Source organism: Neofelis nebulosa, chromosome 11, assembly GCF_028018385.1.
Source record: "Neofelis nebulosa isolate mNeoNeb1 chromosome 11, mNeoNeb1.pri, whole genome shotgun sequence".
In the NCBI taxonomy this organism is placed as follows: domain Eukaryota; kingdom Metazoa; phylum Chordata; class Mammalia; order Carnivora; family Felidae; genus Neofelis; species Neofelis nebulosa.
In genome coordinates, this window is record NC_080792.1 from 94,631,292 (window position 1) to 94,656,390 (window position 25,099).

The 25,099-nt window shown below is 66.6% G+C and overlaps 1 protein-coding gene across 3 annotated transcripts; it reads left to right on the forward strand.

Annotated features, from left to right (window-relative positions):
* The first annotated feature begins 334 nt into the window (after positions 1 to 334).
* On the forward strand, positions 335 to 22,218 carry ULK1 (unc-51 like autophagy activating kinase 1). 3 transcript variants are annotated; one of them, XM_058691532.1, is made up of 28 exons: positions 336 to 674; positions 1,045 to 1,137; positions 1,221 to 1,262; positions 9,157 to 9,189; positions 9,535 to 9,571; positions 10,302 to 10,475; positions 10,566 to 10,639; positions 10,840 to 10,941; positions 11,864 to 11,922; positions 12,012 to 12,094; positions 12,349 to 12,399; positions 12,648 to 12,736; positions 13,375 to 13,528; positions 14,316 to 14,376; positions 14,522 to 14,611; positions 15,168 to 15,290; positions 16,006 to 16,154; positions 16,290 to 16,376; positions 16,696 to 16,964; positions 17,487 to 17,680; positions 17,965 to 18,074; positions 18,159 to 18,302; positions 18,695 to 18,888; positions 18,983 to 19,155; positions 19,258 to 19,376; positions 19,650 to 19,807; positions 20,496 to 20,631; positions 20,712 to 22,218. In XM_058691532.1, the coding sequence occupies exons 1-28, from the start codon at positions 564 to 566 to the stop codon at positions 20,765 to 20,767; spliced, it is 3,165 nt and encodes a 1,054-aa protein (XP_058547515.1). In that variant the 5' UTR covers positions 336 to 563; the 3' UTR covers positions 20,768 to 22,218. The 3 variants fall into 3 exon arrangements, with proteins under 3 accessions (XP_058547516.1, XP_058547515.1, XP_058547517.1); XM_058691533.1 differs by lacking the exon at positions 16,290 to 16,376 and having other exon boundaries at positions 335 to 674; XM_058691534.1 differs by lacking the exons at positions 336 to 674; positions 9,157 to 9,189; positions 9,535 to 9,571 and having other exon boundaries at positions 1,046 to 1,137.
* Positions 22,219 to 25,099: the final 2,881 nt, after the last annotated feature.

Here is a 25,099-nt window from a genome sequence, read left to right on the forward strand (position 1 = left end):
ACATGGCACGTCCAGCTATTAATGTGCCTGTGCAGACAGCAGGCAGCCGGCGAGGGACGTAGGGCACGGTCTCCCTTCCCCTTCCAAGTGCCCCCTGCAGCCCCCCAAGGGGCCAGTCCAGTGCTGGCTCCGCCCCGGGCCCGCTCAAGCCCCGCCCCCGCCAGGTCCCGCCCCGCCCCACCGTCCACTGAGCGCGGCCTCCCCGCCAGGCCCCGCCCCCACAAGGCACCGCCCCGCCCCCAGTCCCGCAGCCCACTGAGCGTGGCCGCCCCGCCAGGCCCCGCCCCGTGTTCCACCTCTCGGAGCGCACTGCGCCTGCGCCGGCGTCTCAGGCTCAGAGGCCCTGCGGCCGCGGCTCTTTTGTTTCCCCGCCGGAGTCCGATCCGGACCCCGAATCCGAGCCCGAGTCGGAGCCGGGGAGGGATCCTCATCAGCGGCCCGGGCTGCGAGCGCCCCCCCAGAGCGGCCTGCGGGGCTGGAGGCGGGCCCGGCCTGCCCGATGGGGCGCGCCCCCCGCCCGCCGCCCCCGGCCCGCGCCGCCGCCTGAGCCGCCCGCCCGCGCGATGGAGCCCGGCCGCGGCGGCCTGGAGGCCGTGGGCAAGTTCGAGTTCTCGCGCAAGGACCTGATAGGGCACGGCGCCTTCGCTGTGGTCTTCAAGGGGCGCCACCGGGAGGTGAGGGGCGCCGGCGGGCCCGGACCGAGGCCCGGCGAGGGGGAGACCCCTCCTCCCCGCCGCACACCTGGGACCCCCGTCCCCGCCCCACACCCCGCGACGCTCTTGTCCCCGCCCCACGCCCCGGGCCCCCCGGGCCCCGCCCCAGACCCGCGGATTCTTATGCCCACCCCACTCCACGGGCCCTTCATCCCCATCTCCACATCCGGGGCTCCCTCGCCCTTACGTCTCCCGGACACCTCATTCCGATCCCACACCGGGGGCCTCGCCACCGGCACCGGAATCCCCCCAGGTGCTTACCTGGCCTGGGGTGGCCTTCTATGGTTCTGGGATTCCCGGCCCCTGAGGAACCTTTGCGCTTGGTTTTCAGAAGCACGACCTGGAGGTCGCAGTCAAGTGCATCAACAAGAAGAATCTGGCCAAGTCCCAGACACTGCTGGGGAAGGAAATCAAGATCCTCAAGGTGAGCGGGTGTTAGAAGTGATAGGGGAAGGGGGTGCTGGGTGAGCCTGCCTTGGTCATAAGACACTTGGGTTTCTGTCCTAGGAATTGAAACATGAAAACATCGTGGCTTTGTATGACTTCCAGGTAAGGCTCCAGGCTGCATTCTCGGTGGGGAGGGGGTACGCTACCCTCCCAGGCTGGCCTGGGCACAGCCCGGTCCTAGACCAGCCAAATGCTGGAGACCCTGGTCAGTGGTGGAAGGTTCCAGTCCGGTGTCTCATGTTGGGAGAAGGAGCTGAGCACCTGTGTGTATAGATCTCTGTCTGGCCTGCCCAGGACTCCGGAGACTTGATTCTCCATTCTCGGCCCGGTTCTGGGCCCGGGCTTCTCAGGGCACGTTGGGAGGGCCCCACCGCCCCCGGCTGCCTGACTGCCACAGGCCCCAGGGAGCACCCCCGTTGGAGTTACTCTGACTGGCCGAGGTCTGGCTAGCTACTGCACAGCCCTCAGGGGCTGTCTGGCCCTGTGGCCCTGACCATGGGTCCTGTCCTCGGCGTAGGCAGGCCCGGGGCAGGGCAGTCCTGCCGGCCTGGCCCACCTGTCGGGGCCGGCTGGTTGTTTGTTGACATTGCTCCAGCGGCAGGGCATTGGCCAGTCTCTTCCTGCGTCAGGCTGGGGGAGGGGAGGGGCCGAGGGAGATTCCTTCTTGCTGGCAGTTGGGGCCAGACAGCCCAGGCCCGAGCAGCAGCGGCTGGGAGGCGGTCAGGCCCAGCGGGCTCAGGAGGCCTCAGCCGGGTTTCCTCACCGCCCCCAGGTCCCCAGGGCCCGAGGCGGGGCCCCGCTTTGGCGAGCGTCCAGGACCCTGGACACCCAGTTTGGGGACGGGGAACCTGAGGCCGCAGATCTGCGGGCCAAAGTGCTGACTAATGATTTTGAAACCTGTTTACGGAGGCCACGGGACCAGCCCCTGGCTGAGGGGAAGTTCCCAGCCCGGCTGTCTGTGTTTTGGTGGCCTCCTCCCTCCTCCCCTGCTCTCCCCCTCCCCCTTCAGAGCTGGGCCGTGGCCTTGGGGGCTGTGGCGTGACGTGAGGTGACGGGCAGGGCACGGGTCCAGTGTGACAGCAAGTACCTGGAAGCCGGGCACTGGGCACAGAGACACTGTGTCCTGGGGCCAGGAGAGCGGCCCCCCTGCCTTCTCCGCCTCACACCTTTCCTTGTCCTCCCCCTCCTGGAGCCCCCGCCCTCCTTCCTTCCCCATCCCGGCTGCACCGCACACCTGCTTGTGGGCAACGCTTCTTCCTCTCTTGCTGGCAGTGAGTCAGCTCCCCTGCTTGGAGGAGGCGCTCGCTCGGAGGCCCGTGTGGCACCCCCACCCCCCGGGGCCTGGCCTCTGCCCTCACCCCCAGGGTGTGGGCTGGCCCTCTGAGTCCGTGGACTCCACTGAGACACATGGGACCCGAGAAAAAATGGGCTTTTAAAACTAGGTAATAGATAACTTAGCTAAAAAAAAGATTATAAAGCGGACTTGGAAAAAGGTAACCCCTTTCCCTGTTGACCCCCATCTTACCCCGGAGGCACCGCCTCCCCCATACTGGTTGTTTCTGGATCTCTCCAGGGACAGACACACGTTCTTACAAGCCCCTGTTGCCACCACAGCGTCCACGTTCTGTGGGTATCTCAGGGAAGGATCTTTGTCACTCCACAGTGTCCCAATGTATGTGAGAAATTACACCCTTCTCCCAAGAAAATTCCCCCTGAACTCCTGTGAGGTTACTGACCCTAAGCTCACACGCTGAAGCTGGATGACCTACTTCAGTCCTGGCTCTGCCCCTTAAACTAGCTGTGGGTCCTTGGGCAAGTATCTTAACCCCTCTGGGCATCCATCTCTTGCTGTGTTAGAGACGATGGTGTTGTGCTCGCATCTGTGTGCACACTTGCTGTTCCAGTTGTGTCCGTGGGTGTTCCTTGTGGTCGCATTGGTACGATCGCCCCACATTGCAGGGCTGACTTTGCCCAACCCCAGCTGAGGGCACGGGTGTTTTTCCGGGATTCTGACATGTCAGCAGTGTGGGAGAGACTGGCCTTGCCCTCACTTCCGGCCACGTGTGTGTCTGTAACATGGGTTCCTGGACAGGAGTCCCTGGGTAAGGGGGGACACGTGCTTCTGGTTTGGGACAGTTGTCAGATTGCGGTCCCCAGAGGTGGGCCTGGACACGGTGCTGCATTCAGAAGGGCCGGTCTCCCCACATCCTTGCCAGGGGGGTGGTTATCAGACTTGCATCCTGGTGGAAAATGACATGTCCTTGTTTTTTCACTTGTCGTGAGTGAGGCTCAGCATCCCGACGTGTGTATCAGGAAAACCACCTGTCCTACGCATGATCCCTGTTGGCCCTGTTAATCACTGAGGTTGGATGGCACTGTGGTTAACGACCGGCCGGCCCCCAGCCATATTGCCTTCCCTGAGCCCAGCTCCTCGATGTACTCTGTGTGACTTAGCTTGGGCAGGCTCGTCAGCCTCTTGGTGTCTCAGTGTTACCTGTAAAATGGGACATAACAGCACACCTGCGTCGTAGAATGGTTGTGATGAGAACCTGGGTCAATTTACATCAGGTGCCTAGATCTGTGGCTGCTGTATAACAGGTGCTATATAAATATTGATTTGTAGGAGCTCTTTATATATTAAGGAAAGCCCTTTTGTGATTGATTACATTCTCTCAGGTTGTAGTTTTGTTTGTGGTCCTTATGGAATAGGGACGTTTGTCAGGCTGATGTGGGTGGGGTGGGGGGGAGGGAGCTTTGGACTGTACTCTGTTCTGAGACACCGCTGACCATGCAGAGGCAGCTGCAGCCTGGCGCCTGGGGCCTTCCATTGAGGCCGCACCTGGGTGATCTATGGTATCTGGACGTGCTCTTGCCCGGGGAGGGTGGCCGTTGCAGGAGTCAGGATATAGGACTGTGCCACCCGCCGGGACCAGCCCTGGCCAGCATGCCCCAGGAGGAGGGCTGATGGCTACAGGCCTTGCCCTCCCAAGGCGGCTGGTTCCCACAGCTGGACGTGACTCACTCACCCAGGCCACCCAGCTGCAGACAGCCGTCCCACCTCCTGCTGACGTGTGGCCGGTAGGCACCTCTGTCCTGCTTTACTTTAGTGCCTTTCAGGACACTGCCAGTCCTCAGCCTTGCCGTCTGCTCTCTGAGAGGCGCCAGGGCCCCGGGGGCAGGGTGCGGGCCTTGTGGGTGCCCCTTGGCATCAGCCCCCGAGGTTAGGGCCTGTGAGTAGGCCTGAGGGTCTGGGCAGTTCTGGAAATGCTTGCAAACTTGTGTTATTGCTGTTTTACCGATTTTTTTTTTTTTTTTTTTTTAACTTAAAATTGTGAAGCATAATACATCCTGGGCAGTAGGAAACTCAGATTATTATGCTTTATGCAGCATTGGGTGGGACTCCTAGGTGAGGTAAGAGATAGAGTGTGCTGGCCCCAGGGACCCGGCCCCCGAGCTTCTCCCTGCTGTGGGCCCCCGTGGCCCTGCCATTCGCAGGGACCCCTCTCTGCCTGTGTGCTCTCAGCGCCGCGCTGGCCGCCCGGTCGATGCCCTGGAGCACAGCTGCTGCTGGCACACGCGTGGCGTGTCCGTGGGCTCACTGGGTGTGCCGCGGCCAGGGCTTGGTGGTCTCCAGTGGTGTGTGTGCGCTCGGTGTTCTCCGGGGATCGGGCCGGCTCACGCCCCCCTGCCCTGAGTGTCCCCCGGCATTTCCGAGTGGGGGGCGGTCCCAGCGCCGGGAGGAAGGGGGGGGGGCAGGTGCCTCCAGGGAGCTGCCCGCACACAATGGGCAGCTGGGGAGGCTCCCCGAGGAAGGAGGGGGGGGCTGGGCATCCTTCCCTTCTGGTCGCTGTCTGGCAGAACCCCGGGGGCGGCTCTGTTCTGGCTCTCCCGGGCTTTGACCACGTTCCTGAGCGGGGACGGCTGGCCCCTGAGGAGGTAACTAGGTCAGTGCTGGCCCACCCACCCGGCCCAGCCCAGGCAGGGAGTTGGGATCCTATTAAGCAAAGCACCTTAGCGCCCCATGGCGGGGTGGCCTCCTACGTGCCTGGATGCCCGTGCCAGGCTGCTCAGGACGCCTGGCTTGGCTCCAGGGCCTGTGGGACCCTGGCAGGGGCGGGAGAGGGCTCTGTTTCGTCTCCCTTGCACCTCAGGCTGGGGACCCTCACCCCCTTTTTTGGGACTGCACAGGGAGGTAGTCAGGACTCCGTGTCCTGCTCAGCCCTGCCCACCCCAGCCACGTGGGGCAGGGTTGCGGGACCCCTGTGTGTCCTGTTTCCTTCCCTCAGGTGGGCTGTGAGGTGGGCGGGACCTGCCTTGGCCTAGGGCGGCAGCTGGCCGCGGAGCAGTGAGGGCCCCCGGGGTGGGCATGGGGTCTGGTGGGCCCGTGCCTTGGCCACGTTTATGTTTCTTTCTTTTCTTTTTTTTCAAGTTTAGTTTTTTTTGGGGGGGGGCGGGGAGAGAGAGAATGAGCAGGGGAGGGGCAGTGAGAAAGGGGGAGAGAGGATCTAAAGTACGCTCCGTGCTGACAGAGAGCCTGGTGTGGGGCTTGAACTCACAAACTGGCTCAAGACCTGAGCTGAAGTTGGACCCTTAACCGATGGAGCCCTTCCCCCCCGCCCCGGTGCCCCACGTTTATATTTCTGTATCAACGGGATAACAGGTCTCCCAGAACCAACCTGAAGATGAGAACACACCAGTAATTCGCACCTGCCTCCCCAGGAGGTGAGCTCTCTCTGGGACGTGGCAGTCATCTGGAGCCGCGGGCAGCGATCCCAGTCTTTTCAAGTGTGGGGCCCGAGTCTAGACTGACCCCAAGGAGGTGGCTTGGTGCCTGGAGCCTAGGTGGTCTCTGTTCACCCCCAGGGAGCTGGGGAAAGCCAAACTTAGCCTGTGTGGAGGCCAGCAGCAGTGGGACTCGAGGCAGGCGGCGCTGACCCCTCCTGGCCCGCCGACGGGCCCCCAGCAGTGCCTGGCCTGGACGGGGGCCTGGGCACGGAGCCTGTCTGCAGAAGGGCCCCCCTGGGGGCCGGGAAGCCTGCTGCCTGCACCATCTCCTGGTCCCTGTCAGGGCCAGCGACCGTGCCGCCGGGCTCTCCTGGGACCTGGCTTGGTGTTGGCCCAGAGGCAGGCTGAGGACGAGCTTCCAGGCCTGGGCGTGCTTCCGGGCCTCGCCGGGGAAGTGGCCCGGCCTGTGCCAGCCAGTGCAGTTAGGGTGTCACAGGCCTCTGAGGGCCCACCTCCCAGGTGAGGGGACAGATTCCAGCAGGAAGGGGCTGGTCTGAAGCTGTCGTCTGTCCCAGGGTGGTGGGAGACTCCGATGTGGCTCTCCTGGGTCACACGAGCCTGAATGCCCCACAGTGAGGTTGGCTTGGTGCCCCGCCCTGGGCCCCAGCCCTACTGTGCTCTCTCCCCGCCGGCCCTCTGTGCCCCCTGCCTGGGAGGGCCCGCTGGGGATGAGGCTGACTCCCGGCCAAGGGCAGAGGGACAAAGATCAGAGGGGGAGGAGGAACCTAGGCCTCACTCTGGCCTACCGCTCCCTGACTGTTCCCTGAGGCTCCGTGAGCCCCAGGAAGGCTTCAGAGTGGTCTCGGGAAAAGAGGCCTCCGGGGAGGTGACAAGCTGTGACCCGTGGGGATGGGGCATGCCTGGGGTGGGCAGTGGCCAGGGGACCCAGGGCCCGGGGGGTAGGGTCTTTGGAGGGAGGGCACCTGCCATGACAGTTGGACGCTTGCCCTGGCCGGGGTGTGGGGAAGGGTGGGAGTGGGGCCAAGGCCCTGTGCCGGTGTCCTAGGGTCTCAGGCACCGGGTGGACTCGTTGTGACTTCTGCTGAGGGGATCTTCTTTCCAGGGGAGGTAGTTGCGGGCTCTGGGGCACTCCCAGATTTGGAGAGGGGAGGTGGGCTGGCCAGGGGTCTGCACCTACTGCTCCCGCATAGCCCTGGCATTCCTGCCGGTCCTGGTGGGTCACTCCCTGGGGACACCCGGGGGGAACCGATACTGTGTCTCTGTATTGCCCGTCACTTTGGCCCTGCCTGTCCTCGGTCGGTGGGTGAGTTTGGGGCTGTTCTGAGAGCTGAAGGGGCCTGGGCCCGAGTCTCAGCTCTACCGCTCTGCTGTGTGGCCCGGGGCAGGGGACTTGGCTTCTCTGGGCCACTCAAGACCAGAGTGTTCACGGTGTCCCTGGAGCTCACTGGTCAGTAGTAACTGCGGAGCACGCCCGGCAGGTAGCGGAGGTGGCCACGGTCAGGGTGATGGCAGGCAGGGAACAGGTGGCCTGGGTGATGCCATCTAGCCCCTCCCTCTGCCCTCTGCAGGGTCCTGTGCCTGGAAGCCTCCCACCCTCCTGGCTGCCAGTCCCTGCCCACCTGGCTGCCTCCCTCCTGGTCTCCATGTCCCGTCCCGCCCCGTGTGTGTGCCTGAGACTCCCTGTAGTTGCCCAGGGTTATCTCTCCCTTGCAGCTGGCTTGGAAGGACCTGCCTGTGTGGAGAGCCCCGCCCTCCCAGTGACAGGCCTGGGAGCGAGGGGTGGAGCATGCTTGGAACAGGTCCCGAGGGGCTTCAGTGTTGGTCTCACTCTGCGGGTACAGCCCTGCTACCCAGCCGTCCCCCCAGGTTGTCCTTGCCCCGGACACACAGCCCTCCGTTGCAGCTCTGGGGGGGGCTTCTCGTTTGGGGGGTACTGACCTCAACGTGGGGTGTCACCCAGGACGGCAGCTTGTGTCCCTGCTCCGTGCCCACCTTGAGTCTGTGCTCAGGCCCCGACCCGGCCACAGGGGGGCCGAGCCAGGAAACCATTGTCCCACCAAGCGTGGGTGGGGGGCATCCCTGGGACCTGAGCAGGGGGGGGGGGGGGTGGCCCACTGCTGGAGGTCAGGCCTCTGGATCATTGTCAGGTTCCCCTCCCAGAGGCCACTAGAAATGTCCTTGGAGCCATTTCCCTGCCCCTTCCCCGGCACCCCTTCAGGCCTCCCCCCACAATGCTTGGAGGACTTCTGCCGGGTCACAGACTTGCCTCCCTGCACAGTGCGGGGGTGGGGAGTTGGGGTTGTGTGTGGAGCAGAGAAAGGGCTTATGCTGTGGCTCCCCAGGCCCGGTGGTGTGCTGGCACCGAGCTCTGGGGGCCTTGCTGCTGGCTGGCAGAGCCCTGGCCTGGGGGAGAGCTGGGGACGGCTGTCTGGGGACAGCAGAGAGGTTAAGGGCCCGCCTGCTTGGCTGACCTGGCTTCTGGGGCCTTGTTACTTGGCTGTGACTTGGGGATCTCAGTGGCCGCATCCAGGTGGAGGCGTCCTGCCTGCGGACGAAGCCTCTGCTGGTGGCACGGGGCCCCGTGGGTGCCGGCTGTTGGGGTCGGTGGTGGGGGCCGTCTGTGCTGGCCTGGGCCTTGGGCTCCTCAGTCTCGTGGAGGTGGACCCTGCCGAGGATGGCGGCAGCGCCCGAGGCCACGGGTGGCTGAGAGCTGAGCCGGAGGCCGGCCTGTGCTGGGCTCAGTGGGCTGGCGCCGACCTCGTGTGTTGGCGTCTCCAGCGCCGGAATCAGGAGTGGCTTCTGAGGTTCGTGGGTCGAGGCCCTCACACCCTGGCTGTGTCCTTCCTGGGGACCTGGGTGCTTCGCTGGCTGGGCCTGACCCTGATGCTGACAGTGACCTGGGCAGTTGAAGGTTGCCCCCCCGCCCGCTCACCCACCCCCACCTCTCCCCGGACCCCAGCCTCCTGCCCCGACTTGGCACATGGAGTGCTCTGATTGGCTGCCACTCCTGTCATTCGAGCCCACGTGCAATGACCTCAGAATCGAAACCCCGAAGCCCTGGGGCCCGCCAGGCCCGCTGTGCCCGTGCTCGCTGGCCTCTCAGGTGTAGCCCAGCTGGTGTTGAGGGCCTGGGTGCCGGGCGTCTGGGGCTCACTGAGGCCGAGGCGAGCTTCCTGGGGGACTGGGGGGGGGGGGGGCTGGGTGGAGAGTGCTCCCCTCCACTTGTCATCGCCTCTTCTGTGTCCTGCAGGAAATGGCCAATTCCGTTTACCTGGTCATGGAGGTGAGTTCCTCCCGCAGGACCGGCTGTGAGGGCGGGGAGGCTGGACCCTGCTGGCTCCTGTACCTTGTCACCTGGGGGTTTGAAGCTGCTTGCACGTCTGTGGGCTTAGGCTTAGGGCCACTACGTCAGGAGCCCCGGCGGCCCTGGCAGGTGGTGCCTGAGGGGCGGTAAAAGGCCTCCAGTGACCTCTTCAGTATGGATCGTGAGGGCCGCCTGGCCCAGGAAGGAGGCCGGCAGCACGGAGCGGGTGTAGGGTGGGGGGGAGGATGGGCGGGGCCGGGGGAGGGTCCGGCCGGTCCGCTGACCGCTGACCGCTGACCGGGCTGTGCCACTGGTCTGTTGCAGTACTGTAATGGCGGGGACCTGGCGGACTATCTACACGGTGAGCGGACGCCCCGTGGCCGGGAGGGCCGCGCGCCCCGTCTCACCCTGGCCTCGCCTGCGAGGTGGCCTGATGTGAGCGAGGCCCCCGGGCTCGATGGAGGTGGCGGGTCCCCTGGTCCCCGCGGCACTCGCCGGGGAAGACAGAAGGGGCGGTGGGCCCCCGCTGGGGGCACAGACGGGGTCGGAGCCGTCGGGAACAGCCTCGCAGGACAGATTCAGTCTGGAAGAGCCCCTCTTGAACGTGGCCCTAAGTGGTTTGTGGGGAGGCGTTGCCTTCCGACGACTCCCCCCCCCCCCCCCCCCCCGCCCCGGCCCTACAGGGTCCCCGAAGCGCTCGGCCGGCTGGGCTGCAGGGCCCCCAGCAAGGCCTGGCTTCCCACCCAGGGCGGTAGGCCGTCACCCACGCCCTCACCCCGGAGGGCAGGCCCTGGGGCTCAAGTGGTAACTGAGAAAGGGCATTAGGACAGCAGCACCTGGCGGCGGGTGGGGCGGTGGCACCGAGACCCTGAGGGGCTGGGTGGCCAATGGGGAGAAGATGCCGGCCCCCTGGAGGCGGTGAGCCCGACCCACCCCGGGTGAGTCACGGGCGGGGGGGGGGGGGGGGGGGGGGGGGCCAGGAGGCACTGCGGATGCCCTGGAGGGCCCGGAGGGGCGCGGAGTGCTGGGGGGTGGGGGGGCAGCCCCTCCCCCTGGGCGCCTGGGTGAGCCGCGCCCCCTTCTCCCTGCAGCCATGCGGACGCTGAGCGAGGACACCATCCGGCTCTTCCTGCAGCAGATCGCGGGCGCCATGCGCCTGCTCCACAGCAAGGGCATCATCCACCGCGACCTGAAACCCCAGAACATCCTGCTGTCTAACCCCGGCGGGCGCCGCGCCAACCCCAACAACATCCGCGTCAAGATCGGTGAGGCCGGGGCTGGCGGGGGCCCGGGGCGCCGCGCGGGGAGCCCGAGAGCTTCGGCCGCCCTGCTCACGCGCCCCTCCTCCCCCGCAGCCGACTTCGGTTTCGCCCGGTACCTGCAGAGCAACATGATGGCGGCCACGCTCTGCGGCTCTCCCATGTACATGGTAGGTGGGCCGCCGCCGGCCCCTGCGGCCCCTGCGGGGCCCGGCTCCCTCCCGCGGCCGTGGCCTCCCCTCGGGTGGCGGCCTGAGCGGCTGTGCTGCTGTTTCCCACCGCCCCCGTGGCAGTCGGGGCACTCAGTCCGGTCACCAGGCACCACTTCTCCTCTTGCCCCCGGCGCCGACCTGGACCGTTGACCCCACAGGCCCCCGAAGTCATCATGTCGCAGCACTACGACGGGAAGGCCGACCTGTGGAGCATCGGCACCATCGTGTACCAGTGCCTGACGGGGAAGGCGCCCTTCCAGGTGAGCGAGCCTCAGCTCAGGCGGGGCCGGCTGCTGATTTGCACCCTGACGTTCCTCTCTGGGTCCCGGCTGGGCCGCCAAGGGCTATCGCCCTGCAGCCTTCCCCCACGAGAGTGCAGCGCGGCCACGGTCACGTCAGGGCCACGGCTGGAGCGTGCGGGCTCCGGAGTGGTCCGTGTGCCCGCGTGTGTGTATGGGCCGAGTCTTGTGCCCTGCCCCCCTGCCCGGGCCAGTGTTGGCGTGATGCACTGCGTTGGTGTCAGGCCCCGGGGCGCTGGGCGCCGCATTCGGTAAGCGGCAAGCCTGCTCGGCGGTGGGATTCCAGAGGGCGCGCTCAGGGCTCTGAGCCCACCAGGCCGGGCTGCAGATCCCGCAGGGATTTCACGGCCTGACCAGGCAGCTCTCGCTGTTGCCAGCTTGCCCCTCAGCCTTCTTTGACTGCCTGGTGACCCAGGCTGGCCCGCTGGCTCCCCGCACCCCTCCCTGTCCCTCGCCATCAGCCCCGGGAAGGTGGGGTGCTCTCTTGCTCTCGGCTGCGCGCTCGTCCTGGGCTCAGTGCCTGGCACCACAGTGGTGTGCAAGTGGGCAAACAGACGACCACATACGTGCCAGCCAGCCGCTCCCCATGGGACACAGTGCCCGTGGGGAGGGGAAGGCTTATTCTGGGGTCCTTTCCAGGGTGGGGCTCCCAGAGTAGTTAATTTCAAGAAGCAGATCTCCAGTCATACCCGGGGCCTGGCCGCCTCGCTTCTGGCCCGCCTGACACTCCCCGTGTGGTCCCGGTGGTCCACGGCCTGGATGGGGGAGGAGGGGAGCCTGTCCCAGGAAGCCTGGAGGGCGTGTGGTGTTCGGACCAGGGCCCCCGACTCTGGCCGGGGGACCTCCCAGGGGGCCTAGATGCTCATTCTGCCCTCCCTCCCAGGCCAGCAGCCCCCAGGACCTTCGCCTCTTCTACGAGAGGAGCAAGACCCTGGTGCCCACGTAAGTGCCCTCGCCTCCCCCCTCCCCCCCCCCCCCCCCCCCACCCCAGGTGGGCAGCCGCATCATGCTGTCTCCCGGCCCTGCCGCAGCATCCCCCGGGAGACGTCCGCCCCGTTGAGGCAGCTACTGCTGGCCCTGCTGCAGCGCAATCATAAGGACCGCATGGACTTCGGTGAGCGAGGGCCGTCCTGGCCGCGTGCCCCCCACCCTGGGCTCCCGGATGCCCACGATCCCTGTCCCGGCAGCACGGGGCCGTGAAAAGCGCGGTTTTGCTGCGGGAAAGCCCCGGGCGGGTGGGGGGGCAGGCCGGGACCGGGTCCGGGGTCCCAGAGGGAGTCTCAGGTGGCGCGGAGTTCCATCTTTCCTCCGGGGGCCCCTGGGGCCAGGGCTCTCAGACGCCTCACTCACCCACCCTCCTTCCTGCAGACGAGTTCTTCCATCATCCTTTCCTCGACGCCAGTGCCACTGTGAAGAAGTGTGAGTCCCCCGGGGGCCTGGGGGCCCCCAAGGCCGTGGGGGGGCTCGCGCACAGCTGACTCCGTGCGGCAGGTTTAGAGGGATAGGAGCTGGGGCGCTGCCCTTGCCGGTGCCCGGGTCCTCTGGGTGGGCGAAGGCGGGTTCTGCTCGGTGCGCTGGTAGCTGTGCGCCTGCTGCCGCTGGGCGGGCCTTGGCGGGCTGGGGGGGGGGGGGGACGGTGCCCGCGCGCTGACCTGTGCCCTCGCCAGCCCCCCCCGTGCCGGTGCCCTCGTACCCGAGCTCCGGGTCCGGCAGCAGCTCCAGCAGCAGCTCCACCTCGCACCTGGCCTCCCCCCCGGTGAGTCGGCCGCGGGGGGCCCGACCCTGGGGTTTGGGGCGCGTGGGTGTCACCCTGGGGTCAGAACGGCACCGGGACGCTTGCCTCTATTTCTGTGGTTTTGTCTGATCCGCTCACACAAGGCGCGCCAGACGCGTTCTGATGACGGAACGTCGGAGCGTGAGAAGCTGGCAAAAATCCCTTTTAGCCCCTCCCCCCAGCCCTCGCGTCCCAGAGGCTGACCCGCTAGGTGTGGGTCCGTGTTCCTCAGGGCCTCCGTGAGCGCTGGTGTGCGCTCACGGGAACGGGGGCAGGGCGGCCCTGAGTCCTGGGGACCGCCGGGGAGTCCCCGGCGCCTCGGCACGGGGGCGGGGCCGTGCCGGAGCCAGACGTTCGACGCTTTATGATAGTGAGCGCGCACGGCCTCCCTTTCAGGCCTTTGTGGGCTCGTGGAGGAGCGGGGGCAGGGCTGTGTGTCACTGAAACAGGGTCTTCCCCGGGAGCTCCGTGCCAGCTGGGGGCACAGCGTTTCAGAAACCGATGGGAGAAGGGGTGCCCCTGGGGAGGAGAGCGGATCGTCCCCTCCCCCGGCGCCCAGCAGCCCCTTTGCCACCCGGGCCCTGGGGCCGGGTCTCAGTGGCCTCCCCTCTGACCCCCAGTCCCTCGGGGACGTGCAGCAGCCGCTACAGAGGACACTGACGTCCCCGGCCGACGCTGCTGGCTTCCTGCACGGCTCCCGGGGCTCCGGCGGCAGCAGCAAGGACTCGTCCTGCGACACAGATGACTTTGTCATGGTCCCGGCCCAGTTTCCAGGTCGGGGGCCAGGGTTTGCTTCATTGTGAGCCTGCGTGCGTGTGCTCGCGACGCTTTCTCTGCCTGTGGGCCCTCAGGGTGGGTTCTGGGAGCCGTACTGCGTCAGCCAGGCGGCAGTCCAAGCCAAGTCCTGCCGGTCACCAGTGGGTGGTGCGGACCGAGTGCCTGTGCTCAGGCCCTGCCCTCCCCCCCACCCGCCACGCAGAGCACCTGCTCGCAGGAGGGAGCTGCCAGCGCAGTCTGAGCACAGGCAGGGCTCAGGCCTCTGGGACAGGCCCGGCCCCTCCCGAAGCCCGCTCCGGGGGTCCCGGTGTCCTCTCATGCCCCTGGACGTTGACACTTCCTTTTGCTGCCCCTGGCCATCTCATGACTTGGGTCAGTCAGACGACGGGCCCACGTTGGGCGAGGCGAGGAGGACCGTTGGAGAGGTTGATGGGGCAGATGCGGGACCCAGGGTGCCAGAGGAGGGCTTAGGCCTGGACTGGGAGCCGGGGGCGCCCGGCCTGGGTTTGGCTGAAGGCCGGGGTATGCCCAGAGCACCCAGGGTCTCCCTCGAGAGCCCCGAGGTCCAGTCAGGTAAAGGGAGTCCCCGGTGCACATCACAGGGGGACCTGGGAGCACGGCTTCCTCCCCCACTTCGTCTCACGAAGCCGCTCTTCCTGGAGCCTCCAGCCACTCCCTGGAATTGAGTGTGGGGTCACCCGGGAGCCGGGGTGGGTGAGGTGGCCCAGGGGGGTGGAATGCACACTTGTCCTGATGCCCAGCCTGCCCCGTCTCCCACCCGCAGGTGACCTGGTGGCCGAGGTGGCTGGAGTCAAGCCCCCACCGGACAGCCTGATGTGTAGCGGGTAAGCCCCCTGCCCTGCCCTGCCCTGCCCTGCCCCCTAACCGTTTTGGGACACGGACGTGCTGGCTCCGGCCGGTTGTCCTTCTGCCCTGCCTGGGTCCAGTCGGCCTGAGGTGTGTCCCGCCTATGTGCTCTGTCCCCACCAGGAGCTCACTGGTGGCCTCGGCTGGCCCGGAGAGCCGTGGCCGGACCCCTTCTCCTTCTCCACCCTGCAGCAGCTCTCCAAGCCCCTCCGGGTGAGCAGAGGCTGGGGTGGCGCAGCGTTGGGAGTGGCCCAGAGGCACGGTTAGGGCCTCCAGCCCAGGTCTGGCTTTGCAGACAGCACTTGAGTCTGGAGGTCCTGTCTCAGTTTGGGCCTCGAGGACACCGGGCTTCTCATGGGTGGTGGCCCACGGGACGGGGCTGTGGTCGGAGGGATGTAGACCCGGGAGCGGGGAGCTGTGGGGACTGCTAGGGACCAGTGTGGCCACCACCCCGTCGTCCCCATCCTGCAGGGCTGGGTGGGCTTGGGTTCCTAGAGCCCGGGTCGGGAGCAGGCCCAGCCTCACTGTCCTTTGCCTGGCCTTTTTCCACACGTCCCAGTGGCTGGTCCCATCCAGAAGCCCCTTGGGCACAATGTGCATGGGGTGGGGTGTGAACAGTTCCTGCTGCCTGAATGGTGGCAGTGCTGGGCACATGCAGAGGTGGGGAAGCAGGTGGCCTGGGTGGCCTCTGCCCCAGGATGTTTGTGCCTGGGGTTCAACCCAGTGCACTGTCTCCCTCGACCGCCCCCCCTGCCTCTCCCTACCACAGCCGGGCCGGCGCGTTCAGCAGCAGGTGCGGTGTGTCTGTCCCCATCCCAGTGCCCACGCAGGTGCATAATTACCAGCGCATTGAGCAGAATCTGCAGTCACCCACCCAGTACCAGACCGCGCGGTGAGTCTAGTCACCCCTCACCACCCACCTCTGTGATTACAGGGGCTCCCCCTAGCGGCAAGGCATGCCCTACAGCGCTATAGTAAGGATCCCACTACAGGGTTTTCTCACATGCACAGGTGTGCAGGCTGTGCACTGTGTGACTCTCACCGTCACAATTTACATCGTGGACGTGCAGATACCCTACATTTATTGGGACAGCTTTCCGGCAGATATCACTATCCTGTTTTGTCTTAGAAAGACCGGGATGGAGCGCGTAGGTGAGCAGGAGAGAGGACCAGAGGGAGAGAGAGTGAGAATCCCAGTATCTGCTCAGCGCAGAGCCCGACCTGGGGCTCGGTCTCACGGCCTGAGCCGAAATCGAGAGGTGGATACTCAACCGACTGAGCCGCCCAGGTGCCCCCACAAGACCCGATACTGATTTCTCCAGTGAGCACAACAGGAGAAGGCCTTTCTTTCGTAATTCCCAGAAGGCCCTGTGGGCCAGTGTCGTCCCGGCGGGGACTGTGACCTCAGGCGTGAGGATGCCCCCCGGGACACGCGGGGTCTCCACTCCCTAGTTATCGCTGCAGGCCGGAGGGTGAGGGGTCCAGTCCTCCCGAAGGCTCCTGGTGAGGCCTGTTATTCGAGTGGAGGCGGACGAGCCATGTGGCCTGGCCGTGACCCTCGCTGCACGTGGCTGGGGGCCTCACCTCATGCCTGCTCGCGCCCCCAGGTCCTCTGCCATCCGCAGGTCGGGCAGCACCAGCCCCCTGGGCTTTGCCCGGGCCAGTCCGTCGCCCCCGTCCCACGCCGAGCACGGAGCCGCCCCGGCCAGAAAGCTTTCCCTGGGCGGGGGCCGGCCCCACACACCATCTCCACAAGGTGAACCCGGGCGCCCCGGCGGAGGATCCTGAAGCGGGCCCGGGCATCTCCCCGGGCTGGGGGGGGCGGGGGGAGGGCGGTGGGGAGACTGGCTCTCTGTCAGGGCGTGACCCTGGCGATCCCTCTCTCCTCAAGCTGGAATCATCCCCGAGCGGCCGGGCTGGAGCGGGGCGCCCTCCCCACAGGCACCCGAGATGCGGGGCGGGAGATCCCCTCGTCCGGGTAGGTGCGGCCCTGGCCCAGGGGCAGGAGGGCAGAGCCGGCGCGGGCTGCCTCCCTTCTTACAGTTAGGGGAAGGCGGGAGCCCCGCCAGACGGTTTTCACCGTCCCAAGCTCAAGCCTGGAGACCGTACAGGAGCACTCGGGGATTCAGTCTCTGCGCCCACCACACGGTCTGCCTTGTGCAGCGTCGGAGCAGTGAGGGTGGAGGGGATAGTTAAGACTGAGGGCCTCACGTACACGCTCCTGCTTGGTGGTGGCGTGTGCCCGGCTGGGTGGCCCCCTCATGGCAGTGACCGGGTCTTGTCCCGCCCCGTCCCAGGCTCCTCTGTGCCCGAGCACTCTCCCCATGCCGCCGGGCTGGGCTGCCGCCTGCACAGCGCTCCCAACCTGTCTGACCTGCACGTTGTCCGCCCTAAGTTGCCCAAGCCCCCCACGGACCCGCTGGGGGCCGCGTTTGGCCACCCCCAGTCCAGCCCCCCGCAGCCGTCCCACGTGCTGCAGTCCTGCCGGCCCCTGCGAGGCTCGCCCAAGTTGCCTGACTTCCTGCAGCGGAACCCCTTGCCCCCCATCCTGGGCTCCCCCACCAAGGTAATGGGGCCCGGAGCTCGGTGGGGACAGGGAGGCGGGGAGGGGCCGGTCCCGGGAAGACCTCAGAGGGTGGCTCTGTACTGAGGACCTCTTCCCGTGCACCTGCACAGGCCGTCAGCGCCCTGCCTGGCAGGGTTCCCAGGGGACGGGGCCTGGGAACGGGGAGCTTTGGGCCCAGAAATGTGAAAGGTGCCACACGTGCTCCAGGACTGCTCTGGGCAAACTACTCACCTCGGCCCTTGCGGTAGTTCCCTCCTCTGTGAGGTGCGGCCAGGCCCTGTAGGCACGGCCGCGGGGGTCCTAGGGGCTAGGGGCGTGCGCCTGCGTGGAGGCGCGGCCACGGGAGGGGGGGGGGGCGGTCCTAGGGACGTGCGCGTGCACGTGCGTAGAGGGTATTGCGCTTCCTCCCGCACGTGCCGGTCTTGTGTCTGCGGTGCAGACCTGGGGGTGGAGGCCGCGTGGGTTCTGGGCCGCTGATGCCCTCACGACGGCCCTTCTCTGCACCCTGTCTGCGCCTCCTAGGCTGTGCCTGCCTTCGACTTCCCCAAGACCCCCAGCTCCCAGAACCTGCTGACGCTCCTGGCCCGGCAGGGCGTAGTCATGACACCGCCTCGGAACCGGACGCTGCCTGATCTGTCAGAGGCCGGACCGTTCCAGGGGCAGCAGCTGGGCCCTGGCTTGCGGCCCCCCGAGGACACCAAGAGCCCCTTTGGCAGGTGTGCGGGAGGGACTCCTGCCGTCGCGTTCTGTCTGGGGAGGGAGGAGAGGCCCGAGTAGGCCTGTGTGTGGGGAGCGGCCTGCTCTGCACCTCTTCCCCTGTGACCCTTTCTGAGTCTCACTCTGCGCGTCCGTCCGGTGGGGGACGCTGCCTGCTCCAGGCTGGGGGGAAGACCGCAGGGCCAGCATACGTGCAACCAGTGCTGCGTGCGGTCTGGCTGCGCTCAGGCCCTGGCTGGGCAAGGACCCACAGGCCGGCTCATCCCCGCTGCTCACCCCGCAGGTCCCTCAGTACCGGGCGCCTCACCGATCTGCTCCTTAAGGCTGCGTTCGGGACCCAGGTCCCTGACTCGGCGAGCACGGACAGCCTGCAGGAGAAGCCTATGGAGATCGGTGGGTGGGCGGGGGCTGCCCTGCGGTGGGGGTGGAGGCAGGGCGCCGGCAGCAGGGCCCCCGAGCGCGTCTTCTCTCTTGCAGCGCCCTCTGCTGGCCCCGGAGGGACCCTGCACCCCGGAGCCCGTGCTGGGGGCGCCAGCAGCCCATCTCCCGTGGTGTTTACCGTGGGCTCGCCCCCCAGTGGGACCACGCCGCCCCAGGGCCCCCGTGCCAGGATGTTCTCAGGTGAGGACCGCGTGGTGAGCCTCCAGGCTGCAGGGGGAGAGTGGTCCACGCGGATGGGTCAGGACGGGTCGGGAAGCCTGAGGTGCTGACGTCCTCACACGGGGGGCAGGGATAATGCCCACAGCACCCGCCCGTGCGGCGCTCTGGGCGCGCGAGCCCCGGGCCACGCGGACGCCCCCAGCTCTGGCTCCTGGACTGGGGGGGGGGGGGGGGGCGGGGGGGGGCGCCTGCAGCAGGGGCAGGAGCCAGGGTGGACGGAGTTCCCGAATGTGAACTGAGGCCAGCAGCCGGAGGGAGGGGCGCCCGGTCGGGGTTGGGAGGGGTCTGGCGGGGAGTTGTGGGGAGCGCGTCCTGCATGCGGGAGTGTCACAGCTGGGGCCCTGTCCCCACAGTGGGTTCCTCCGGCTCCCTGGGTTCAGCCGGCTCCTCCTCTGCCCGTCACCTGGCTCCTGGAGCCTGCAGCGAGGTGGCCCCGGAGGTCCCGGCCCCCGGCCACTGCCGCAGCTTTGCCGATCCCGTCACCGCCAACCTGGAGGGGGCTGTGACCTTCGAGGCCCCCGACCTCCCCGAGGAGACGCTGATGGAGGTGAGCCCCGCGTGCGGCAGGGCCACGGACGGCGGGGCCGGGGTGGGTCGCAGCCCCCACTTAGCTGCCCGCTTCCCCCCCCCCCCCCCCCCAGCAAGAGCACACCGAGATTCTGCACGGCCTGCGCTTCACTCTCGTCTTCGTCCAGCACGTCCTGGAGATCGCGGCCCTGCGGGGCAGCGCCGGCGAGGCGGCCGGGGGCCCCGACTTCCAGCTGCAGGAGAGTGTGGTGGCCGACCAGATCAGCCTGCTGAGCCGGGAGTGGGGGTGGGTGTGCCTGGTGGGGCCTGGGGTTGGGGGAGCGGGGGAGGCGGCCTGGGGGCCGGGGTCTCCGAGCCCGAGCAGCCTGACGCGGGTGCTGCCCTCCAGCTTTGCGGAACAGCTGGTGCTCTACCTGAAGGTGGCCGAGCTGCTGTCCTCGGGCCTGCAGACCGCCATCGGCCAGATCCGGGCCGGCAAGCTGTGCCTGTCGTCCACCGTGAAGCAGGGTGAGTGCTGGAGGCCAGAGACTGGGCGTGTGAGGGTCCGGGAGGGCCGGGGAAATCCCTGGACGGAGAGGCCAGGTGGAGATGGGTGGGAGGGGGTCACCTGGGAGCAGCGGGGGGTGGGGGGCTGGTCCCAGGGAAGGGCTGGGAGGTGGGTGGGAGGGGGTCACCTGGGAGCAGCAGGGGCGGGGGGGGGCGGGGGAGGGGGACGACGGCAGCCCCCGGGGGCGGCCTGAGCTGACGGTGGCGGTGCCCGTCCCCCCCGCCTGCCCACAGTGGTGCGGAGGCTCAATGAGCTGTACAAGGCCAGCGTGGTGTCCTGCCAGGGCCTGAGCCTGCGCCTGCAACGCTTCTTCCTGGACAAGCAGCGGCTCCTGGACCGCATCCAGAGCGTCACTGCCGAGAAGCTCATCTTCAGCCACGCGGTGCAGACGGTACGGCGGGTGGGGCGGGCGACGGCAGCGTGGGGGCCGGGGTGGGGCACGAGTCGGGGCTGGGCTGGCGCCCTCCGGGCCCGGTCTGGCGCCGGGAGCCCGCCTGGCTTTTGGCCCCAGTGCCGGGGCTCCGCAGCCCAGGGGGCGTCCCTGGCCACACCCCTCCGCGAGAGTGACTCCGTTTCCCCAACTGTGAAGCCAGAGGCCTGGTTCTCAAGCTCCTTGGTGGGTGAGTGCTCTCCGGGAGAAGCCGCTGCGGGCAGCCGCGGCAGCCTGGGCCTTCTCCGCTTCCGCGGCTTTGGGGTCTTTCTGCCTCCAAAGAATGGGCTCCGAGGAGGCGGCGGTTCCTGCGAGAACGTGTTTGTGTAGCGTAAGTGCGCAGCCTGAACACAGGTCTGGGGAAGTCGGCCTCCCCCTCCCTAGCGGTGACCGCTGGTGAGTTAGGCCATCGCAGGCAGTAGTGAGCACGCCTGCCGAGGGGGCGCCCTGCCCGCCAGCGCCGGCCTGCTCGGGGCGGTGTCGGCCGGCCGGTGGCGCGGGGCCACGCGGGCCCGTCTGGGCCCCCGAGTGGCACCAGCAGCCCTCACGGCGTGCCCCCGATGCGTGTGCCAGATGGTCCTGGGGACCGCCAGGCCCGGTGTAGGGCTGCCGGGGCAGCTGGGCTGAGCCCCCCGCTTCCCCGGAGCAGGTGCAGTCGGCCGCCCTGGACGAGATGTTCCACCGTCGGGAGGACTGCGTCCAGCGCTACCACAAGGCTCTGTTGCTCATGGAGGGGCTGCAGCACCTCCTCGCCGACCAGGCGGACGTGGAGAGCGTTGCCAAGTGTGAGTGCCGCAGGCCAGCCCCGGAGGGGCGGGGAGAGGCGGGCAGCCCGGGTCCCCTGACGGCGTCTCCGTCACCGCAGGCAAGCTGTGCATCGAGCGGAGGCTGTCCGCGCTGCTGACCGGCATCTGTGCCTGACCGTGGGGTGCCCGAGGGGCCGGATCTCCTGCCGATCCCACAGGCTCGGGGGCGGCCAGCTGGCCGGGCTCGAAGGGACAAGCCTGCGGCCTCGGTGCTGCTCGCTGGCGTCGGGAGAAGGTCGGGGGCTCCCGCAGAGCCAGGCCTCGAGCTGCGCGTCCGCGTCCTGAGCTCTGCCGCGGTGGGCTTCAGCGTGCTGGGAAGGCCCCGGGCAACCCCAGTCCAGGCCGGGGGCCCCCGCCTCGCAGGTTAGCAGAGCTCTCCCGGCCAGCAGTCACGACTTCCCCTGGCCGCCTCGCTGGCAGCGGGGGCGCGTGTGGCCGGACCGCCGGGCGGAGGACGAGCAGAGGCCCCGAGACCGCTCTACCCAGGAAAAGGTGCGGCCCCCTGGTCCCCCTCCTTCCCCAGGACCACCCACCCAGCTTTGTGAATCACGGAGCACTTTATGCAGGCGGCCCTGGAGCAGGACTGCCCGCCAAGTCCCGCGTGTTGCTGCGGGGCGCGTGTATATACCTATATACATATATACATAGTCGTGCGAGCGTGTGCGAGTGTGTGCGCTGTGCCTGCTGCCGGGACCCCCTCGGGGAGACACAGACCTCTTATTTAAATGTTCTTGTAGGGACAGACAGTACGAAGCACCGAGCTTTCTGAACCCAGGACAGACGTTGAAGTCTATTCCACTTTACTCCTGAAATGTGTCTTATTTTTCTGCAGCTCTTTTTTTTTAACAGAAGAAGACAATTTGTAGTTTGTTTTGGAAGGGTGGGGCAGGACGGGCGGGTCCTGGTATTGCGCGCACGCGCACACACACGTGGGTGGAGGTAGAAGGTGTCTGTCAGGGTGGCCCCCCCGCCCTGCCCCTGCCCCACCTGACCAGGGGCTGTTTTGTGCAAAGTCTCCCATCCAGCTTTCACGGTGGGTTTTGATGCCAAAGTCGTGTGTGGAGCTCCCCCATCCCCACCCCAGGCTGGGTCCTGGTTGCCACTGGGGAGCCCGGGGGTCTTCCTGGCCTGCCTGGCCCTGCCTCGCCCCTCCTCGTCTATATCCTGGAGAGGGCAGAGGAAGCCTGCCGGAGTCCAGGCACCCTGGGTGAGGGGTTTAATGTCTTACATCAAGACACAGACATCTTTGTGTTTCTTTCTTTGCAATACTTGAAATATTGCCACTGTGCTTGGACTTAGAACCAGCCCCGCGACTTGTTCCTCGCTGCACGGAACGTGTTCGTATTTATTGCTTTATGGTCGGCTGAGATCCAGGCCACCGGGACGCTGGGGCCACGGGAGGGGACTCGTGGGCGCCCACGCGGGCTGCCAGCGGATCTTGTTCTTTACGAGACAGCACCTGACTCTTGGTCAACTTTAAAAGGAGTTTTGTGTGACCCACCCCCCCCCCCCCATTTGCATTAAATTGTGTAATACCGATTTAAGGAAATAAACCTTTGGAACTGAGTGGGTGTAGCTGACGGTTGATGTGTCACCATCTCTAGTTTGTGTCACACACCGCGTTCCGGGTGGCCTTCAGGAGCACAGGAGTCTGGCCCTGCATGTGCTGGCTGCTGGGCTCAGCCTGGGGCACAGACCCCCAGGGCTCAGGTGTGCAGATGGGAGTTTGAGGCTGTGTCCATCCCCCGGGCACCAGGGCCGCCTGTCCTCGTCCCTGAGGGGGTCCGGGAGGGGGTGCGGGTTGTGAGGGGAACCCGCGCTGGACTGCTCCCTCTCCGGTGCTCTGATTCCGGCTGTGCTGTGGTTGGTTGCTTTTCCTTTACGGCTGGTGACCTTCGGCATCATTTCATGTGCTCGATGGGCCGCTCTTAGGATTGCATTTTTAAAGCTACAGCTGTTCTTGTGACTTAAAAATACCTCATTACCGAAAAGGCTAACCGAAAAGGCAATAAGACATGAAAGCTTCTGGGGAGGTGGTGTCAGAGGCAGCAGAAGGTGGGGCCTGGAGGCCCGGCCCGGAGGCTCCCTGCAGACCCGGCGGTGCTGGTGGGGAAGGGGGCGGGCTGGCGGGACCCATCCGCTCTGTGGGGCTCCTGGTATGTTAGTAACAGGAAGGAACGCCCAGGGGATTAGGACAGTCATGGCATTTTGTTGCCAAATTAGCAGACTTCAGAGTGCCTACACTCCCCACCAGCCCTCCCTCCGTTTCTCTGATTGTCCACACCTTGGGTGGGTGGGGGACATGTGGACCTACAAGGACACACGCCATCTCCCTGGGGCCATAGTATACGTTAGGGCCCACTTGCTGCCGTCTGTCTGTGGGTCGGACAGATGAACGATGATGTGTATCCACCATCACAGCATCACACAGAGCAGCCTCACTGCCCCCTGACCCTCTGTTCTGCCCATTCCCTGCCCCCAGCCCCGGCAAACCCGGTCATTTCACTGCTGCCATAGTTTTGAGTTTTCTAGAATGTCCTAGAGTTGAAATCACATAGCCTGCAGCCTTTTCGGACTGGTTTCTTCCATTTAGTGATGCACGTTTAAAGTTTCTTCACGTCTTCATGGCTCACTTCCTTCTAGCTCTGAATGTTACTCCATTGTCTGGATGGATCACTTTATCCAGTTCCAAGCTTTAGCAGTTATAGCTAAAACTGCTATAAACATCCCCTGTGCAAGAACCTGGTGGGAAGGGGCGGGCCCAGGAGGGCTCGTCCTGGCGTGCAGCAACTCTGCGGGAAGGACTGGCTCCTTTCTGTCCTGGGACCTCACGTGTCCCTGCACGTTCCAGGCACATGCACAGGGGCCCTTGGCCAGGAGGACCAGGCTCAGGCTAGCCACCGGAGCTGGTGGGGTCCGAGGAGGGAGCCGGTATGGTGGTCTGCTTCCCACACAGTGCATTGCAGGGAGCCTCTCACCTGACCTGTCACGGTGCGTACCTTCTGCCTGCTTCGCTCCTACCGGGACCCTTGGGCAGGCTCAAGGAAGGAACAGGTGCCTCCATCCTTCCCACCCGATGGCCTGGCTGGGGGCGCGTGGGGGGGGGGGGGGCTCCTCAGGGGCTGCAGGGGGCACAGCCTGGGGGCTTGGGCCTGCCCCTGAGACAGACCTCCACCTGGTCTGGGTCTCTGTTCCAGCACTGAGAGCCCTTGGCTCACGTGTGGCAGGGAGGCACAGCCTGCAGCCTCTGCATCCAGCCCTGCCAGGTCTTGGTTGGGTTAGTCCTGGACTCCTGCGGATGCCCTCCACCTGGGGCTGCACGGCCATCTCCTCGGTGGTGAGGGCCAGGGTGGGGCCTGTGCCTTCAGAGCTGCTAGAGCAGGGAGGGAGCATTCCCTGCAGAGGGCATCTGTGGGAGGAGGGTGGGGGTGCCCCCTGCAAAGACAGCCCAATGCTTCCTAAAGCTGCTGAGCCACAGAGTTCCCTACGTCACACATGACCGGGCCCTTCTGTCAGCCCTGGAACCTGGGGCCCCCTCTCTTCCCTCCCGCCGAGGGGGCGGGGGCTGTCCTGGGGGTTGTTCAGCACAGGTGAGCCATCCTCTGTCACCTGCATGAGCTCCTTCTCATCTTCACCTTTAAGCGTGGAGTGTGGTCCAGGAGAGACCCCTGTCAGCAACCACTAAGCCCCGCAAAGCTACGAGGACGTGTGCATCCGGTTTCTTTCATTGCGGGCAGTGTTTTCAAGGTTCACTCACGTCGCGAGCGTGCGGCCCGTTCTTACGGTTCGCTTTGCACACGACACTTTTTACTTTGTGATGCCCTATTTATTTTGCCGATTGGTTGTTCCACTGTGCGTGCCCCCACTAGAACGGGAGCCTCACAGCTACTGAGCGCCTGGTCCTTCTCTTCGCTGACCCAGCGCAGGCGCTTCCTGCCGCCTCCCGAGCCCCCCCCCCCCCCACCCCGGACCGGAGATGAGGCACCTCTGCCACCGCCTCCAGCCCCCCGCCCCGTCCCCACAGGGCCCTGCTCAAGGTTTCCCCGAGGACTGCGCTCCCTCCCCGCCCCCCTCGCCCCCCCCCCCCCGACGTATGCCCCAAGTGCTCCCAACTGTGCCAGAACCAGCCCTGGCGCAGAGCAAACGCCTGCTACCACGGATCCGGGAGACTTGCAAAGTCTGAGGAGGCGTTGGTCTGCGCACCAGGACTGCTGCTGCGAGCCTCTAGGCCAGGGGCTCAGCGGGGGCCCTCTGGGGTCCCCTGGGGTCCCCCTCGGGAACGCAGGGCCCGCGGCGCTGGCTCCCTAGGGCGGGGGTGCAACCGGGATCCGAGCGTCCGCGCCCGCCCTTCTGAGCACCTGTCGGCACCTGCAGGCTCCGAGGAGCCGCGCGCCGCGCTTCGCCCCGCCCTCGGGCCCTGCATCGCCCCGCCCCCGGGCCTAAGCTC

Coding starts and splice junctions, on each gene's coding strand:
- ULK1 (XM_058691532.1), top strand. CDS start 564: ATGGAGCCCGGCCGCGGCGGCCTGGAGGCCGTGGGCAAGTTCGAGTTC. Junction 675..1,044: donor TCAAGGGGCGCCACCGGGAG/GTGAGGGGCGCC, acceptor CTTGGTTTTCAG/AAGCACGACCTGGAGGTCGC. Junction 12,737..13,374: donor CGCACCTGGCCTCCCCCCCG/GTGAGTCGGCCG, acceptor TCTGACCCCCAG/TCCCTCGGGGACGTGCAGCA.